At 41.4% G+C, this 20,875-nt stretch overlaps 1 protein-coding gene across 5 annotated transcripts in view; it reads right to left on the bottom strand.

The window, feature by feature from the left end:
- dscaml1 (Down syndrome cell adhesion molecule like 1) overlaps positions 1-18,652 on the bottom strand; it is a gene marked incomplete at both ends in the record, with an annotated part of 89,120 nt that extends 70,468 nt beyond the window's left edge. For 4 of the 5 annotated variants that reach the window (XM_080052988.1, XM_080052986.1, XM_080052989.1 and 1 more), the window contains 2 exons: positions 7,723-8,043; positions 18,595-18,637. In XM_080052988.1, the coding sequence (XP_079909114.1) occupies positions 7,723-8,043; positions 18,595-18,637 (364 nt within the window). Of the gene's footprint in view, positions 1-7,722; positions 8,044-18,594 lie in introns of all 5 variants that reach the window. The other variant, XM_080052990.1, reaches the window with a different exon arrangement.
- Between the last annotated feature and the right edge of the window lie 2,223 nt (positions 18,653-20,875).

A 20,875-nucleotide genomic window follows, 5' to 3' on the forward strand; every position in this document is an offset into this window, starting at 1 on the left:
TATATCAAAATTGTTATATATATACATATAATCACTATAACAAAATGAAATTGATTAGTCCACTTATATAGGCGCTCCGAGGAACTTTCAGTTGGTGTTCATTCTTGCAACCCCTTTGGACGCCAGCTGTTGTTGCTGGGTGAGTGTACCCATGACAAATGCATGAAGAAAAACTATATAAAAATAGCATTCTTTGCACTGATGGTCTCGTTTGCTGTTCCATGTAATTCATGATCATCAGAGGAAAACATTTCAAAAGTTCCTTGTAGCACCTTTAATGTTTCAGCAATATATACATGCAACAATTCACTCTTCTTTAGCACACATGTTGACAACCTTCTGTCCAGTTGAACTTGTAGTAAATGTAGGGCTAGGTCTAGTAAACAAACTTGTCTGGTGTCCTGTTCAACCACATTAAGCCAGTGTTTCTCTCTTTAGCCACGAATGTGAAGTCACACTATGATTCTAAGGAGTGTTGACATGGAACTGTGTTGAAGGGGATACACAGTGAGTGGCCATTGGCCTTTTAAAGAACAACGCCACAGATGCTATGAGACGGCAAGGAGTGGAGGGGTTGCTCATGGCCGACAGGCCTGTCACATGCAGGCGCCAGGCATCAAAAACACACACCACGCACATGACATGCAGGGAACTAGGCTGTGAATCTGTGCCATTGTACAGAAGAGATGGTGGTGATTAAGACAGGCTTAATGATGAAAACAGTAGCCTGTAGCTAACCAAATTATCTCTCCAGTTAACTCCGTCACATTTAGATTAGTGAGAAATGTGAAATGCTGAATCAGAGCATAGATTTTCATTAAATAAATTAAGAAATTAAATTAATGGAAATTAGATTAATGGATTATTTTGGTGAGGAGAGACAGGTACCGTAGTTCAAGGGCATCCTAGCTTGACTGAATGAACATTGGTCCGTACTTCCTAAACCAAACTGAGCTGAACTGTGTGCGTTTACCTCCAACAGGATCTCATTAGTATAAAGGGGCGTTGCCACATTTTTCTCTACTAACTTCAACATATATGAAAATGTAACACGAGTAAGATGGGGGTGAAAAAACTAAATTACTGAAATCAGATGGGGTCTCAGCATGGCTGATGTTTGTGAGTGGTTGTGACATCAAAATCGAAAAAAAAGAAAGATCTATCACTGCAACCAGGCTTCCATTACAAATGAAGACTGTAATGACTTAACAATGTAAAACATACACACACACACACACACACACACACACAAACACAACATAGGGAGTGGCCCCGCCCTCCCGTGTGTTCGCTCTCTCCCCCCTCTTCTCCAGTGATATAATTAACGCCTTGCCTGAAGGCCAGTTTCCTTGATCATTAATAATGCTTTATGCCAGCAGCCACTGTCACTGGAACCCAGTGGAACCAAAGCCGATGTCCTTGTCCAAATGGTTGGGAGTCTTTCACCTTAAAGTCTATGGTATAATCTCCCAAGTCTTTGTCCGATTCTGTCCATTGCTTTCCTACCAAATCAACAGTGCTTACACAAATAATTTACAACTGGTTTATTGTCTGATCATGCTGCCTTGCTTTACTCTATGTATACTGTATATATATTTGACTATCATTATATTCCTGCTATGTACTCCATTATATTCTGCATTTTTATTCTTTTAATTATCAGTTTTTCCCTCAACAGTATTTGATCTTGTTTAGTTGCTTTGTTGTTTTAAAAAAAAGCCTCCTGTGGACAGGTGTTGAAAACTAGCATTTATGCTAATACACTTCGCCCAATGATATTGTCATGTCCATGTCAAATAAAATCTACAATACTACCGTTCCACTTCTTTAGAGTGTTCTTTCAAAACTGTTAAAATCTAAGCTTGTATTGTACATGCCGACATAGCTGAGGATTATGACTTTGGATATTGGGATGCCAAAATACCCACTGTAGTGTAACTGATGCTACTGTACGCTATATGTTTAATTCATGGCTGCAGTAAGATATCCTCTGGAGAGCATATCAATTCTCACTTTGGTCGCCTGACACACGGGCCGCTAATGTGAGCTGAAGCCTCATTTGTAAACAAGACAAAGCCAAAGGACAAATAATTCCATTCAAGTCTTCATTTCAATCCTTTGTTTAAACATCCCCTGCTTTCCATTGATGCCATCTACCTGCAGATCAATAACCAGGATCGACTGGGTAGCCTCGGCTGTTGTGGCCGAGCCAATTCTTAAAATTTTTTATTCACTCTCTTATTGACCTGGCTGCTCCTTGTCAATACCAGGGAAAATCCCCAATGCCCACTGTGACTCTCATTGAGCGTTTAAAACCAGCTTGACAGCTTGTAAATGTTTGGTGCAATGATGACAGTCATCCCATGCCAATTCAGCTGAGGTTCAAAGCCAATCAAGGTCACCTGAGGGGTGGAATGTGAAGCAAATGTGACGTGACAGGCTTTGTGTGTTTTAGTGGGTCTGACAAAAGCTTAAACCACAATGCCGTATGGCATTTGACTCTTCTTCTGCACAAAATGGACCTATCGCGGGCAGCCTAATTCAAGAGGAAGAGGTCATTATAATTGATGGGCTATGAAGATTAGAAAATAATATGATTAAAGCAGAAAGAAACATTGATGCTGAAAGTAAGCGAGAAAGTAATGCGTAATGTGAAACCTGCACATTGAAGAGCTCTTAAACTTTATGCACTTTAAGTTGCACTTCATATGCAAGTAAACACCATACTGATTAATAAAATAGGAAATTAAAAATATATGCTACCCAAGTTTCTATGGCAAAATACAGATTTTGTACAGATCATTACAAACATTCGGCTCAACAAGTGTGCATGTGTAATGCATTCCCTCGATGAGAATAAATATCACTTTTAGAGAATGAATGGAAATATAAATATAGCAAAGGCCATTGGGTCAATTACATTTTTAAACACACTCTCCCTCAATCAAGAACATCTTGCAATGCTGGCACTCCTGCAATCAGTTCAATTGCATTTCCAAAGGAATTGATTTGGTTTGATTGATTGATTGATTGATTGATTGATTGATTGATTGATTGATTGATTGATTGATTGATTGATTGATTGATTGATTGATTGATTGATTGATTAATTGATTGATTGATTGATTGATTGATTGATGCTTTATAGCAGATTTAAATCTGAAACTCTGAACATAACTTTCTTTTGAGCAGGTTAGGTGTAAAGCAGCATTGGTTACCATTGTGGTCTAGCCAGGTTTAAAGAGAGCCATCTTTGTGATATTGAAAAACATACCTCACTAACCCATTAATCTCGCTTCATAGTACAAAGTACCTATGAGGTTTGTACTTCCTGTGGTTTGACCCCAGCTTATCCTATACCTGCTAACCTATCAGGAAATGTTGTTAAACTACTCCTTTCCCCATTCAAATACATCAAATAAGCCATGTGTGGCAACATGCCCTTGTGTACAACCAACCATGTTCAATAAGAGGCAACTGTTTTGATAGCATTGTCATTTAACACACGTTCCTCTTCCAAGATATGAAAGACACAGAGGGGGAAAAAAACATTACATATTCATTCTCTTAAGCCTTGTGACAGGATGCAAATGGTAGCCCAACTGATTTGTGTGTAAATTGCACTCCCCCTCATCGCATGCGCAGCAGAATCATTAGGATGTTGCTGATGCCTGACTATATGCAGCCTGGTTGCCTAGGAACGAGCTAAAACATGGGTCTGGTGCACTGGGCGCACTGGGAGGCGAGTCTTGTATCACTGTCACTTCAATAATTAACGACAGGGAAACCAAATACTGCATTTACTTATTCATAAAGCAAGCAGCAAAAACACACGGAAGGAAAAAGATAGAAAAGGAGCAAAATAGGAGAAATTAATGGATGCGAGTTTCATTACTGAATGGATAGAATTAGAAAAGCAGTCCTTGTGTATTAGGTTCAGGGACCCTTTACTTGCATTATAAGAAATGTAAGCTAGGAAAAATATATAGAGGGCAGATGGTGGAACGGGATCTAAACACCTGCTGCCTTGGCCCGGGCCTGCATAGGTGTGTGTGTGTGTTTAAGACGGTACAAAAGGTGAGCTCATTGAACAGGTGTCCTCATTTCATTTGATCAATTCCGTGTAAGAAGATATTGGTTGCACAAAACATGAAACCCTGGGACTCAGGCAAAATATTTTTCTCAAATGACTGCACTGACTAATAGCACGTGTGAAAGGTCATTGGGTCTTTGAACTTGTCACCAACAATAAAAAAGATGGATGCATCATCAAGAAGAAGAACTGGAGAAAAGATACTCAGATGTGACAGGAGAGGAGAGAGGATCCTTTAATAACAGTAAGGCCTTATTTCTGAGGCAATAAGTGCTGGATGTGTAACACATGCACAAAAAGCTTTGCTTTAGGGGTTAGGATCAGCAACATTGATGTTCTGACCCTTTTTTCGTAATTCTTAGTTTCACAACTGACAGATCAGGTCTTTGGAAAGTCAACATACACAGCTGCTTGAAAGTATGTGAACCCCTTGAGCCTTTTGGAATTTTATTTATTTTAACCATTATTAATTCATTTTTATCAATACCAAAAAAAATTATATGAAATAACAGATGTTTGTTTATCAATTTAACAAGATAAAACAAAAGATTTGCCAACCTTTGTATGTGCAAAAGTTTGTGGACTTTTTGTGTGGCGCTCGTGGATATTTTTGAAGGAACCCCACTTCTAGGCAGATGTTCAGATGATTTGCCTCACAGTGGACAGATGGAGCTAAAACTTTTTTTAAATTAATTTATAGCTGTCCCCAGACAAATGTGCAACATCACAACTCTATTCCTGAGATCCTCTGAGATTTTGTTTGCCCTTTGGCATGTCTGACCTGTATGGGTTCACTTTGGTGAGCCTAAACTGACCTGGTTTGATCTCTGTTTTATCTAGTGCTGCCCAATTTCTTCCCTAAAGATCTCTCATTACATTGGTCCATTTCATCACTCAATTTGGCCCACCTGATTGTGTTTACCTGCTCAATTTAAGCAATGCAGCTCAGGGTTCACAAACTTTTGCACATACAAAAGTTGGCAAATCATTTGTTTTATCTGTTTTAACAATTGATTTCCGGAAAAGAACAATTTTTAATTGATAAACAAACATCTGTTATTTCATATAAAAAATACTGGTATTGATTAAAATGAATTAATAATGGTTAAACTGAATAAAATTCCAAAATGTTCAAGGGCTTCACATACTTTCAAGCATCACTGTATTGCCTTCTTCTCCTTCTAAAAGGAAGAGTATTTGGGTATTAGGGGTTAATGTAGGTATAATTTATTTTCAAAGCAGAATCGGTACAAAATCCCTGTCTTCAATGGATAAGTGGTTCCATGTAAGTAAAATTATTACTATTACAGGTATCAGATACTATTTTGTTTAAAGATGAGATATAATGTATTATTTTGGATGCTGTTTGGATGATGTATTCATTATAAAATAAAATAAAAACCCTTCATTCCAGTGTTTTTAATCATTTGGGCCATTTTACCTCTAAGTGTAGGACATGTAGTGAGTTTTTTTGTATTATATCAAAAGTATCTTTTTATATCAATTAATTTCGTCATTATGGAATCTATTTAACAATTTCAACTTGTTTTCTAACCAAAAAATGTGTGGCAAATGTGTGGCAAATGTGTGGCAAATATTGGCATTTAAAAGAAGACGCTATCAAAGACATTTGAGTCAAAACTAAAAAAGAAAACTAGAGTCGCAATGGGGCTGCCAAATAAAAACATATACAGGAAAACAAGCAGCCCACATGATGATTTTCATAAATGTAGAGCTATCCAGACAGGTGCGAGTGCTATTATTGGACCACAATCAGCATGCATGGGAGAGGGTGAGAAAGAGGGATAGAAAGAGATGTGAAGATGTGAAGAGAAGAAAGAGAGAGAGAGAGAGAGAGAGAGAGAGAGAGAGAGAGAGAGGTAGAACGAGACAGATGACGAGGGAGAATGGGGGTGGGGCAGATTTTTGGGAGGGTTTCACACTGCGAGCCGTCAGCTGTCATCATTCTCCTGCGCCACCTGAGACAGGGCATGCCACACCCTAGCGCACACGCCTCTGTCACCCATAGCAACTGCCGCGTTGTGTATGTGTGGAAGCGTGTCAGTGTGTGAGATTGAGCATGTGTGTTGTGTAGGACTCTGGAGGTAATGAGGTGCATTCACATGCACGTGAGGCCTGGTTATGGAGCTGTGGAGTTGTGGTTGCTTCAGCATTTAATTGATTAATTGTTGTAATTATTTAAGCGGGAAGGTCATCCCAACACTGAGGCTGGCTGGAAGGTCACTCTCACGCTGCAGGGACTGTCCTCCTCTAGAGACCACACAGGCCATATGGATGCGTGTGTGTGTGTGTGTGTGTGTGTGTGTATGTGCGTGTGTGTGTGTGTGTGTGTGTGTGTGTGTGTGTGTGTGTGTGTGTGTGTGTGTGTGTGTGTGTGTGTGTGTGTGTGTGTGTGTGTGTGTGTGTGTGCTTGTGTGTACTTGCTGTGGGAGGGTTGTCGGTGAGAGGAAGATAATCCGGCAAAATCTTTTGAGAATAATTTTGTTGGTATCTATGTTTGGGGCAGGGAACTGCTGACTCTTCATGCAGGATTGATCAACACAGTCAGAGTATCTGCCTGGCTATTACTATGACCTGAAAATCCACTTTTTTTCATGATTCTGTTCACAACTTTCCATGTCTGTGGCTGACTCTCCAAAATATTTCCTGCCAAACACCCTGACAAAGAGCTGGCAACTAAACACCAAGAGCCAGCTTGACGAAAATGGCTGTGTGTGTAGGTGTGGTTGTGTGTGTAGTTAGGGGACTTTCCAGTACATGGACAGATGGAGAGACTGGGAGACAGGAGGCTAGCTGGCATGAGCTTCACACAGGCTGGTGTGCGTGCAAGTGTGTTCGTCAGAGTGGATTTGTGCATGTGCATATGCATGCTAACATACACAGCAAGTGTGTCTGTTGTATACATGTGTATCACATTAGGTCATATGTATGTGTTTATGGTGTGTGTGTGTGTGTGTGTGTGTGTGTGTGTGTGTGTGTGTGTGTGTGTGTGTGTGTGTGTGTGTGTGTGTGTGTGTGTGTGTGTGTGTGTGTGTGTGTGTGTGTGTGTGTGTGTGTGTGTGTGTGTGTGTGAAAGAGCAGTAACACCTTCCCTCAGTGTGTTCAGTGCGTCTCTCCAGCTTTGACCTTGGCATGGAGGGAGGACAGGTCACCAAACCAACTGTCTAGGAGGCTGTGTGTGCCTTCAGGGAGGTTTTATTACACAGGGTCAAGACGCTGCGCTTTGAGACACTTCACCCCCACTGAGAGAAGTTGTCGGTGTAGGAGGCCAATATGTCTGCCATTTGGGTGACCATATTTAAAGATGTGAGGCTGTAGCTAGGTACTGCTTGTAGCCAAATAGTGGAGCTACTGAGGTACTGGGGACAGCCTGGAAAGGAAGTACTTCATTATTCTTTAAAAAGGGACAGTTCCCATTTTGTGTCATTGGGTATAGTTCAATGGAACTTGTATTTGATTTAAGAGGCATCAAAAAACATAATCAAATTGGGATAATGTCACCATTCGAAAATACCTTAAAAAGTGTGGTAAAAGTTCCCTGGAAATGAACCCATCCCCCTTTTACCAATCGGCTCAGATTGCTAGAAAGTCTGTCTAAAAACCCTCACCTGCTTTGACGTGGATGCTGGGGCTTCGGATCTTGCCAGCTTGATTCTCGGCAGTGCAGAAGTACTCGTTGTCGTGGATGATGCTGTTGTAGGCGGAGGGGGAGAAGGGGTAGAGCTGGAGGGTGCCGTTGGCGTGCACATGGCGGATGTGGGGCACGTCGTAAATGTCGTCTCCGGCGGCCAGGTACCAGCGCAGGACAGCATGGGGGGCGCCCCCCGCAGGGCAGGGCAGGGACACCCCCACCGAGCTGGAGAAGGTCACGCGCTGCAGGGAGGCGTTCACAAAGTACAGCCGTGTAGAGACAACATCCTCACTGTTGACTGTGGAGGATGAGAGAATGGGAGTCGGTCAGTGACACAAATACAGGCAACAACCAAATATAAGACAGGTTTGAATAAAGTGGAGCAGGTGCACAATCAAGTGCATTTCAGAGGCATAACTCAAATGCTCCATCATTGAAGTGACACGTGATTGATAATAAAATCCATTTGAACGTGAAAAAAGGGTAATACTTGACTATTTGCCAGCATAAAAATAATGAAAGAACATCTTACACTTAACCTGCCACACACAATGTAGGTTAAAGTATTTACACATTATTTGCACATATATTCAGTAATTGTTTAGTACACTCAACAAAAATATAAACGCAACACTTTTGTTTTTGCTCCCATTTTTCATGAGATGGACTTAAAGATCTAAAATTCATTCCAGATACACAATTGTACCATTTCTCTCAAACATTGTTCACAAATCTGTCTAAATGTGTGATAGTGAGCACTTCTGCTTTGCTGAGATAATCCATCCCACCTCACAGGTGTGCCACATTAGACAGATTTGTGAAAAATGGGAGCAAAAACAAAAGTGTTGCGTTTATATTTTTGTTGAGTGTAGAAGGAGTGTTTGGTAAAAGTATGGATCAGCAATGTTGAGTGTTTCTGTCACTATTTTTGGCAAAAAAAAAATTTAGTGACTGCTGAGGTAAAATTGTGATATTTTGGATGTAAGCTATAATGCATAACTTCTGTCACCCCCATGAGGAATTCTGAGTAATTATAACAACACTGTGGCTCATCTCAATGAGGTAAGCCTTTGGTAATCACGCCTAGATTCTATTTCTTCTGCTGTAAGTCCAGGTTTTTTCATAGAATTATAATCAACAACTGAAACATTTCATGGGCACTTCTTGGACTCCGGTGCCAGTGTCAGAGGGCGTAACTAATTTGTAAACGCTGCAATACTTAGAGTACAGAGAGAGTTTTTCCATATTTGATATGCACTGCATTGTTATTATTGTAGCATTGTATGTTTTAGAGATGAATACACAATATATTCATAGTCTTTTCACTTGTTCACTGGAATCAATTTTTAAAATGACTCACTAATATTACTGAAAATACTGCCTGATCTAAAACAAACGTGCACAGTCAGACACCCACACGCAGTGACCAAGCTGGATCTACAGGCATTCAGGTCACCTCAACCCAAACAACTTCCTCCCTTTGTGCCAAACCACTGCCACCCATCTCATCCCATATGCATTATCCTAATATCTCTAATCTAATATATGTGTCCAGAGAGCCCTTTGGAAATCTGCCCCCCATTAGGAGGGGAAAAAACACCCTCATCTATTCTGCCGATATCGTCCGTCATTCAGGAAAAACAAAGTACTCACACGAGCGTGATAGCAAACTGCTGCACATTTTAAGGCCTGTTAAAGGCTTTTATATCTACTGTAGGTAGCTCTCTATCTGAAGGTGCCTGAGGAGGTGGATATCAAAGATGTTTGCTGTAAAAACGTAGCATTATTATGGCACAGATGAAGGGCTGCTGCCAGATAAGTTGTCCTAGGGAAGATACACCACAATATACCCTGTTTTTCAAACACCCCTCTTCCCGTTGAGAGCTGTGTAGCCAGGCGTCTTTTGTATATGTATATATGTGTGTGTGTGTGTGTGTGTGTGTGTGTGTGTGTGTGTGTGTGTGTGTGTGTGTGTGTGTGTGTGTGTGTGTGTGTGTGTGTGTGTGTGTGTGTGTGTGTGTGTGTGTGTTGCTCGCTTGCTGTGGGAGGGGGATGGGGGGAGGGTGGTTGGTGGTGTAAGGGAGAGAAAAGAAGTGCTGAGCTCAGCTTGGCTGTGGGCCAGGGGAAGACGCTGTGCCCCGAGCAAGCGAAGTTCTCAGACAATGATATTTAATTAATCCCTTTTCCCGCTTTGTGTCAACAATGCCTGGATTAGCCATATCTCTTATATTCTCTGTGAGCGGGGAGAAAATAGGGTGTTGGCTTAGACACATCAATGGAGATATAAAGACACTATCTGATGTCATTTAGGCTCTAATTTTTTCAGATCCTCTATATCAATGGATGTCATTAGTAACTATATACAGTCACTACAAAATGAGACTCAGAGGCCTATAAGCTGTCTTTTTAAGATCTTAACGCATGGCAAGGCGGATAAAAATACGGATGATAAAATAAACCATTTTCACATATTTTCTGTCCGGTAAAAATAGTAACAGACAATGACATGACATTAATAACGTTAATTTTGTTTTTAAGGTTCTAAGGCAAAATGCAGGGATAAGTGCTAAAACCCAAAACTGAAAAAGGTAATTTTCACTCTTTCATCCATTGTCTGTTATCTGCTGACTTAATTCATCCATCTCCATGACTCTCTCTTAACTTTCTGGGTTCTCGTCTTTTTCTTTGCGTTTCCCATATGCCGTCATTCTTTCACCCTTACATAATACCCCTCCAAGACACAAACACAGTTAATTTTGCCTTTTTCCTGCCACACTAGAGACAAGGCAATGTAAAGCGATTGGAATTTGTATGCCAGACGCAGAGAGTTAAACCCACATAATCTCCTTTCACATTTAACACACACAGTGTGTCTATCCACTTTGTAATCGCACTGCTGTGGGGAGAGGTGCTCAGGTGCAAAGGTGTCTGGATGTAACCAACATGTGAAAAAAAGAGTGAGTGAGTGAGTGAGTGAGTGAGTGAGTGAGTGAGTGAGTGAGTGAGTGAGTGAGTGAGTGAGTGAGTGAGTGAGTGAGTGAGTGAGTGAGTGAGTGAGTGAGTGAGTGAGTGAGTGAGTGAGTGAGTGAGTGAGTGAGTGAGTGAGTGAGTGAGTGAGTGAGTGAGTGAGTGAGTGAGTGAGTGAGTGTGTATGTGTGCACACATCTGTGTGTGGTAAGGTCAAGGGGATAGAGAGGTTAATGTTAAATAGACTGCCTCAGTACTTCTTGTCAAAGTCAGCCAGCAGCGGAGGCTGAGGTGTGCAGGGGAAAGATGCCATCACTGTTTTGGGCGCAGCAGAGGAGGTACTGAGGAGGTAGAGAGAGCCATTGTTCTCCTGCCTACCAGCAGACAAAAATTGGAGCAGATCCTCTGTGTTCGAAAATCTGAATTCAGGTCAAGTTCAAACCATCTTGGTATCCATGTCAATCATTCTCACGGGTTGCGAGGCTGACTGATCTGCACTTTCAGCACCACGGAGAGCACCAGTATAATCGGCTAGGTGTGGAAAACAAAACAAAGTGATTCCATAGCGATTAAATAAGGAGGAACATGTTAACAGATTATACCAGTGACCCACTTCTCTCGGATGACACAGTTTAAGATCAAATTTTTCTCCTCACAATACCATTCTTAGAAGGAGAATATTTTCATGTAAAAAAAAAAGATTTATTGCAGTTAAAAAAAACTCATAAAAGAAACAATATCACCGTAAAATAATTTGCGTTCAGAATCATCCTTTTTCATATCGATAATCACAAAATTATGTATTCTTCCAATTGTTAGTTTATAACAGACCTCCTCGAATTGTTTGATAGTAGTTATCACAAAATATTTGTGTGTCAGATCTTTGGCTCTAGAAAGTGAAGGCATACAAGACCAAGTAATCCTGAATGTGTCCATGTTTTTTCTTACTTTGTAGATTTGGTCAAATATTCCTTCATCATTCATTTATCACTTGCAAAGGCATCAGTTGGATGTGACAACCAATTATCTATTACTTCTTACATTATGACTTGTGTGCCAACTGGCATAACAATTTTTCATGCAAAGCTTGACGTTTAAGCATGTGTTCAGCTTGTCATGGCTTGAAGTGTAATGCCATGGTTAAAGATCAGCATCACTGCTGTATGTTGTGATTCCACCTAAACACAACTATATGGATATGTCCTATGTCAATTTATTTAATCAAATACCGATTTTTATTTTGAATTAATCTTCTTCTTCTTAAGGTTCTCCCTGGTAACTGCATAAGTACCTCTGCCTTGGGTAAAAGTATCCCTTCTAAGTAATTCTACTATATACTGACGGTTCCCAAGCTTTTGGCTTTTGCCTACTGCAAATGAAGCAATGTCAACTTACTCCCCAGTTGAGACTAATTTAATGAAACAGTAATGTATCTGAATAATGTCTAGTCATAAAGGGGTAACAGATCTAGAAGTGAAAAATAAGAAATTAAAGGAAAGTTAGAATATTTAACGTCACTTTATGTAGCAGAAATATGCCTTTCATAGCCTGTGCTGCTATATTGTAAGATCCTGATCCCAAGGTTCAAAACCCTTGCTTATCCCAATATGCTCTTAAACAGGATCATCTGTTCAAAAATAAACAAACCTTACACAATCATGATGTCATCAAAAATGGCCTCAAAGTCATTCAAAACAGCTTGAATACAACAACTCAAACTCAGAGGGCATGCCTCTAAAAAGCAGCAGCTCATGATGCTATTGAGAATCGCTTTGTCCTATAGTATGAATTCAGGTCACCGAGTTCACATACAGACACTCATGCGCGTAAACATACACGTGTACAACCACACGGAAGCGAGCCTTGTTCAACACTGCATGGATTAGGGCCTCAAGCAGAGAGGACCACCATTACAATGCCGACCAAATTTCTTACAGTAATGGTTCAGTCTGATGTCAACACATCAAAATGGAATAAGTAAGGATGAGAATTTGAAACTGGTTCAGAAGTTCAGGCATCTGCCTGAAAACGATCCAAATTTTGTCATTTTGGGGAGCCTAGGCTGAAGCTGTTGGCCATGTGTAACATGTTAGACTGATGAGTCGTAATTTGTTGTCAAACAGTAATGGTGTTTCTCATCTTCCCTGAAGCCTTGACCTCTTTAGGATCAGACAGTTGAGGTTTGTTAATGGGACAGGAATCATATGCATTATTTACATCGGAAAATGAAGTGAGCCACATTAGGTAGAGAGATTAAGGACATTAACAAATTATTCAACCCAGACTTTTTTTTAAGTTGGGATCAAATGTAAAAAAATCCATAGGTAAACTAAAGAAAACAATACAAACAGTTGAATTTAATAATCAAGCAAACTAACATGAAGTATAATAACCTAGTTTTTCTTCTCTCTCATTTGGGCAACATCAAACCTCAGATGGTATCAGAGTCCTTTCATAGCCCCAGGCTCTGTCTCCACCCATCTTTCCTGTCTGCTGAATCCCTGCACAAACTTTTCTGTATTTGTTCCTTTTTTCCATCTTTTTTTTAACCTTCACGTTTCTTAATGTCTGTGTTTCCTTTTCTGTTTTTATTTTGACTCAAGTATTTCTTTGCACTGTTATCCTGTTCTTGCAGTGGATATGAAAATGGAGTATGAATATGTATGCTGGAGAAGCAAGGATATTGCCTATGGTGAACCGCTATGCATAATGCAGCCTTTTCTGTCTCATCTACATTCATTCAGACACACACACACACACACACACACACACACACACACACACACACACACACACACACACACACACACACACACACACACACACACACACACACACACACGCACGTGCATAGAAAAACAGGGCTATAAATCCCTCTTGTTCTTCCTCTCCTTCTCACACAAAATTCTCTCTCTCTCCTTCAAACACACAAAGTCACACAAATACATTTCAGATTGTATAATATACGTTCATAAAAGCGAGTAGATTTTCTATGTGAACCAAGTAGCACCACAGATAACAGCACACAAAACACATTCAGGCAAAATAACAGCTTTAGCATTGAAGTCAGCAATCCGGTCCCCTTGCCGTGATGCTACAGAAAAATGGCAGAACATAAAAGGCAAAAGATATGATCATGTTTGATAGAGGGTGCAGCCTCATTTGCTATACAATGACTTTGGAATGATATATGCATTAGGGTTGCGTGACAATGTGTGTCGGCTTTTCCGTGCAACCAGGGAGGAAATGATTACTAACATGGTGTAATTTCATTGGGAGAAACATTGTAGTCAAGAAAGAAAAACTGCATGGCATGATATTAGGGATGTGAATACACCAGACAGACACACACATACACACACACACACACACACACACACACACACACACACACACACACACACACACACACACACACACACACACATGGAAAAAGGGAGTAGAGGCTGGTAAACAACCCCTACACACAGTTTATACAGTGTCAGTTAAATATTAGGCGGCCATTTCAGTACATCAAAAGGATGATTTCTGCTGTTTGTCAGATTTGAAGAGATGTGTTTTTTTTCACCACCTATTCTCCCTCAGAGAGAGTGCCACACGTTGTTTCATAGTAAGCAGAACATATAGAGACAGAGATAGAGAGGCTAAAGTTGTATTACTGGATTTATTTTGTTCAAGACATGACCATCAAGCTTTCTCCGTGCGTAATGGAGAGGGCACCGAATAACCGGACATTATACTGTTGCGCGTAAAACCTGTTGAGTGAGCGGTCAAAATGCACCTCTCTGTGTGAAAGCTTATTGCAATCACGATGTTGTTGCTATGGAATACGTCAGCTGTATAATGATAAACATATAGACAGTTGGGATAGTATTTAGAGTAGTGCGTGATAACTACATAGATTCAATCTAGCAAGCTGTATTCCAGACTCTCAAATAGGTCCATGGCAATTTAAAAATAAGAATACTCTATAAAAGAGGATCCCTCTCACCCAGTCCTTTCCTATGGTTAACATTTATTTATCCTAAAGCACTTTTTGTGGGAGACTTTCCTGTTTAAATTCAAGTCCAGGGCTCTGTTAACGTCTTCACGATAACCACAACATGATCACCTTACTCCAACCGGCAAGACAAACTAAATGTTCGGATGGAATAAGAGACCGATTGTCAATTGTTGAGATGGACGTGTTTGTGCTGCACGGTTCAAATGCCAAACGCGGGGCACCAACACTTGACAATGAAAACAGGCTTTGCTCGCCGGAGCACAACGAGGGAGGCGAGTTAACCTGAGAGTGACATGTAGCTATTATACCGCGGAGCGGTCTCTCTCCTAGAAAACTGACAGGTTGTGCAGGCACAGCGGGAGTCAGAGCTGAGAAAGTGGAGGCCTTTTTCACGTTTTTATCTAATGCGACTTTGGGGAAAGCATTGTGCATTTATTGGAGACATGCACAATGAAGATTGGATGTGATTTATACAGCCAATGTATTCATCTCAGTAAGATATGACAACGTGAACGGAATGCAAACAAATATTTACATATAGTTCTGATTTTGGGTGTTTGTAAACTAGAGAGGGGGTGATGGGTTTCACTTAGTTTACTGTCTAATGGCACGATAGCCTACTCCAGATAAGTTACCAGAAGCACTTCAATGAATACGTGAAATTGGGAAAAAAAATACCAAAGATAGGCTATAACCTCCCCCCTTTACCTTGACTGCCATTCTCCTGCACAGATCGATTTTACTTTCACTGAAAAAGACACATAATAGTGAATTTCGAAGAATATGTCACACTGCACTTCACCCAGACTTTACAACGTGATATTTAAAGACAGCGAGGAAGGGAAGTAACTGCTAAGTTGTAAGCATGCTACTTCCATCAGCTGATAAAACCTCAGTCGTTCAATCCAGACGCAACATATCTGGGTGTAGCCTAGTACCCACCAGAGTCTGACTCATACCGCAATTACTGGGCTCCCCCTCCAAGCACTTCTCTCGCTATCTGTTTTGATCCCAAATTTACGCACAGCCCGTGGTCTGCAACGCCGCAGATCAGCGGCTCAGGACGGTCTCAATAATACACAGTCCCCTGCAAAGGTATTAGATAATATTGTCAACTAGACTAGGCTACGTCAAACAAGTGACTTTACAGCAGCTTCACACCGCACACATGAATTGAAATGGTCGTGGAAGTTGGTGTGGTATTTACTGAATCACGAAAAAGTGAACAATAATTCATATGCTCAGATTGTTCAAAGAGACACACACACCGCACAATAAATACATAAAGGGAAACTCGATAATTAGTCCATCAAATGCACATACAATAAAGTGCAGACACACACTATATTAGACAGTGTACTGATGTCAACATTGTGACACTGTGAATATTCAGTTTAACGTCGGGTTAACGTCGAGAGGGCCTCTCGGCCGAACTGGTTCTCACCGGAATCACATTAATTGATTAAATAAGTACAGCAAGAGCTCTCCCTCCACCTCTATCACTCCATGTCAATTATATTTGAAACGTGTACAAATCTGATTAAATCTCCGTTAATTCCACACCAAACGACTGACAAAAAATATAGCCAATTTAAAAATATACAGGCCTATATGACATTGTTTTAATTATTTGAGGCTTTTGCAATTTCTAAGGCTGTGTTCTGGCCTGTCAGGCCTTAAAGCAGATTCCTACACAGCCCTCAGCTGAGTTTGTCTCATTTTTATTTCCATAAAATGACAAGCAACCTGCCAAAACATGACAAAGAAGAGTGAGTGTATGTCCCCCTCCACCTCTGCCCCTTTCCATCCATCCATCCATCCATCCCTCTCACCCTCCTCCTCTCCGCACTCATGGGTGCAGGTGTGTGCATCCAAACCAAATCAACACACGGTCAGTAATAAGCCAATGAATGTCATATTAACGACAGGGGAAAAGATAAAGAAAAAAATCGTTTAAAAATCTATGTGAAACTATATTTTCATGGTGTAAATAAAAAAGTATAGCAAATAATTGTGTGCCATTATGGGAGGCGCGGCCAAGCCAGGAAAATACGCAGTACTAATGCATATGCATGTATGATAATAGACCTACCGTTCCTCTTTAAAATCAAGTTTATTAAAAAATAATACACATCTAGAATACACCGCATGAGGCAAGACATCACAGTTGATTTGAGCAGAAAACATGGCATTGAAAAACAACGGAAAATTGAAGTTTGTTTTCCACTGCGTTATCTACATCTCTCCCATCTCAAGCAATCTTTCCGCTCTAGTGGCTGTTTGCAGCCCCCAACCCTCCTCCCCTCACCACACACACACACACACACACACACCGCACATGCACAGATACACACATACACACACAGTACATCTCGTTCAGTCACGGGACAGGGCGATGTACAGTGTGTATGATCGAAATAGACCCTGTAATCCAATTACATACAACAAAAACAGCACAGAAGTCCTCGACGCAGCTGCAGCCTGGCAGAGGGCACTGCCAAGGCCAATGATGAAGACCAGCACTAGAACACACACACACTGCCCACAATTACAAACACATGCACAACACTGTTTTAAAATGTAAAACTAACATGGTTTGTAACCAGACACCTTCGGTTACATCGCCGTGCATAAAGAAAAATGATTTAAAATAAGGTGGAAAATTACATCTTAGGTCTTTTTTCACCCATTGTGTGGTCGTTATAAAGTGATTCAAATTATTATATAACAACAAAACACTAATTGTATATTCAAAAAGGCGAACTGAATCATTCTCTTCCATCTGCAGTATTTAGAGCGAAGCCAATCAGTAGAATCTGGTGCCACAGAAAATGGTGGATGAATAATTAGACCAGGGATGATAAGAACTGAGTCTGCATACACTGGCACTGCTGCATGTAAGAAAATAAACCTTAATATATAGCCTCGTCTTTTAAATATCAAACTGGGGCACATTATAAGCTAATTAAAGGCCAGCACTCAATACCCCCAGCATCAGTTCACACGTCACACATAAAATGTATTGACCCTTGTCACAGCCGCGGGCACACACTTCAACACACAAACATAAACTGGTATTTATGCACTATTTTAGTGTTCCTTCCAAACAATTAAATGTTAGAAAGGATGCTCTAACCCCTAGGGACCCCCTTCCCCGTTCACACACACACATACACACACACACACACACACACACACACGGGCTCGAACATTGCAGCTATATGGGGACGGGCCAGAAAAAGTCAACAAAATACACTAAACTCCACTGCCCTCTTGCACCTTTGCGAGTAAACAGCCTAGAGCTGTGTGTCCAGCATCAGCGCTCGAGGTCGCCCGTCTATCCGTGCGCGCGCCTGCAGATCCTGATCAGCATCTCCTTCTATTCAACAGCCTCCATATTCACGACACCTCTACACATTCATCATGCGAAATGCAAATGCCTTTTTCATCTTAACGAACGCAGTGTGCACTTTGGAGCACTGTTTGGTCCCTTCGCTGTTCATTCAAATTAAATGCATATTGATTGTGTGGTAGGCCGAGTGATAAGGTTATTAGATCATTTTTAGGATCTCATTATCAGCTATTAATTATGAGACACATACCTAAGAAGAATCCGACCTCTCCTTCAAGGGAAAAATGCACCCTGACCAGAAAAGCATTATCTAAAAACATTAAGAAAAAGTTGGCAGTCATCTTCCAAAAGGCAATTTAGAGTTTGATTTGAGACCCCTGTGGGACTTGAGAATACCACCAATTCATTCCAGCAACATTTATCAACCGGATCCGCTAATAAACATGCACAGTCAACTTAAGCATTGCACTGGAAACGAGGCAGCATGCAGATAAGATACCACTTGATAAGAGACATTTGCAACCTACCTTCTTGCAAAGAATACAGCAGAAGTAAAGTTACAAGCCACATGCCATTAAAAGCAGTTATATTTCACAGGAATGTTGTGCAGTCCCCGAGAAGAGTGCACGGCGCAGCGGTCGGCCAGGCGAGGCTCCGTGCTGGACTGGTGCTCCTGATGCTCCCCGGCGGTCTCTCTCCAGCCCTGGTCCCACACTCTCCAGCGCCGAGAAACGAGCCGCGGAGAAAGTACCGCCTCTGCTCCGTGTTCTCTCCTCCCCTTACCGGGACAGGCTGCCGTCGCCCCACCCCCGGTATCCTAATGATGCGCCATGATGGAGAGGTGAGCTATACGCACTAATGGGGGACCAAATGGGAACCACTGGGACCTCTCTGTATTATGGGCACTGGATCGATTGCTTGATGGAGTGCCGGTGGCAAAGCTCAAAATGTGCCGATTTATTTTAAAATTTGTTTTGGGAAAACAAAGGAAGTGACAAGGAAGAGATGTGGGGGGCGGAGGAGCCGTTGGACTGTGCGTATTTCCCATGCAAACTAACTAAATAATTTCCATAAGTCAGTTGTCATTGTCTTCGTAGTGGTGGACAAAGTGGTGTGACAGTGAACGTGTCCACCCCAACAGAATGTGCCATTGTAAAAGTTAGAAAAGGAAAAAGTGCAAGAGTCCAGTTGGAGAGGAGAAGGAGCGCAAAGAAGCTCTAGCCTCCGTTTTATTCAGGGGGAAAGTGGGAATGTGCTCTGCGCAGCGCACCTGCGTGTCCAACACAAACCAACCTGGTATACCTGCCTTTTTTAGAAAGCATGAATAGTTCAGATAATAAAACAGCACGAGATCATTATCTACAACCTATAATCAGCTACATTAAAAAGGTGTGTTTCAAGCTATTACTGTGATCCAGATAGTCAATAAATTCGATCTGTGAATCGCCCTTTGACTCTCAGACACTCACTCACACAAAAGGAGGCGTGCGGGGAGGGTGAGCCCTCAGAGCACTGATTAGGGTAAGTGTTGTTAGTTGCTTAAAGCTGGGGTGGAGGATTTGGGGAGAAATGGCAGTTGGGATAGAGATTCGAATCCAAATACCTCAACCGCTCCACTTGTTCTCTTTGGTCCCTCCCCTATGGTCCCTTGCTGACACGCTCTACACCAACAAAGTCGTGCCAAAGTGAATGGACAGTCCCAACAGCCATTAAGAACAGAGAATCGGAGCCTCGTTCTGATTGGTCAAAGTGTAAAACTCATGTTAACTTTGACCAATCAAAAATCACATACCCCAGCTTTAATAGAGAAACATGTATCTTAACAAAATGTCCAGTTCTTCAGTCCATATTGACTATTAAATTATATCAAAAATATATCGAAACGTATTCACGTGTAACAACATGTGTTCCATGTTCTTCAGCCTATCACCTGATCAGGACACGATCTAAACGCCCGACTACATTACCAGGTTAGCCCTATTAAATATCCCATATCAATAGTTCATCATAATTTGGATTTATACAATTTAGCATCAGTAGCCCCAAAGCAATAGCCTGGAAATCCAGACCCTGATATCTTGAACGATAGAGGGTCTGGCGACGATCAATTGTAATTTCCAACTCAAGGGGTGGCTCCTACTCGTGCATTTCAAATGCCACTGCACGCAGTTGGATAGCACTACAACCAATCAGAGCGATGCACAAGGCGACGTAAGCCCCTTTCGTTTAGCGAACAGCTGTTAAACTGTTAAATTAAACGTTTGCCGTTGTCGGTCGGCAAAATAGAACATTCCACTTACTTGCTAATGAAAGATTTGAGTGCCGTCTTCCAAATAGTCCAAAGCAGTCTCAAACTCACACAACATATCCGCAGCCATCTCTGATGTTTACTATCACGGCTTCGACGTCGCATGCACGTCACTGTCGTCATCCGGTTACGTCCTCCCCAGAGTACCATATAAGGGGCTCTGGCGCGCCCGCCAGATTTCTGGTTTTCTTGATAAGCTTCAACGGAGCGTGTCCAGACCAACACGCGCAGCAAATTTAATTTGCCAGCGCCTAGTGGCAGGTCTGGGAATGCCAGGCTACCAAAGCAAGTGAATGCCCGACCAAATGGCACAACAACTGACCTGGGGTTTATGTTTTGAACTGTTCTCCTCTCTAACTCACATGGCCTCTGGAGCTTAAAGCCACTACGAATAACATTTAAATATCTTTTAAACAGCCTCATGTTATCTCTGATAATCATAAATTACCTTTAACAGCAAACAAGACCATCAGTGCAAAGAAACTCGGATTCGGAACACA

The sequence above is a fragment of the Ammodytes marinus genome (genome assembly GCF_949987685.1).
Source record: "Ammodytes marinus genome assembly, chromosome: 3".
Classification (NCBI taxonomy): Eukaryota; Metazoa; Chordata; class Actinopteri; order Uranoscopiformes; family Ammodytidae; genus Ammodytes; species Ammodytes marinus.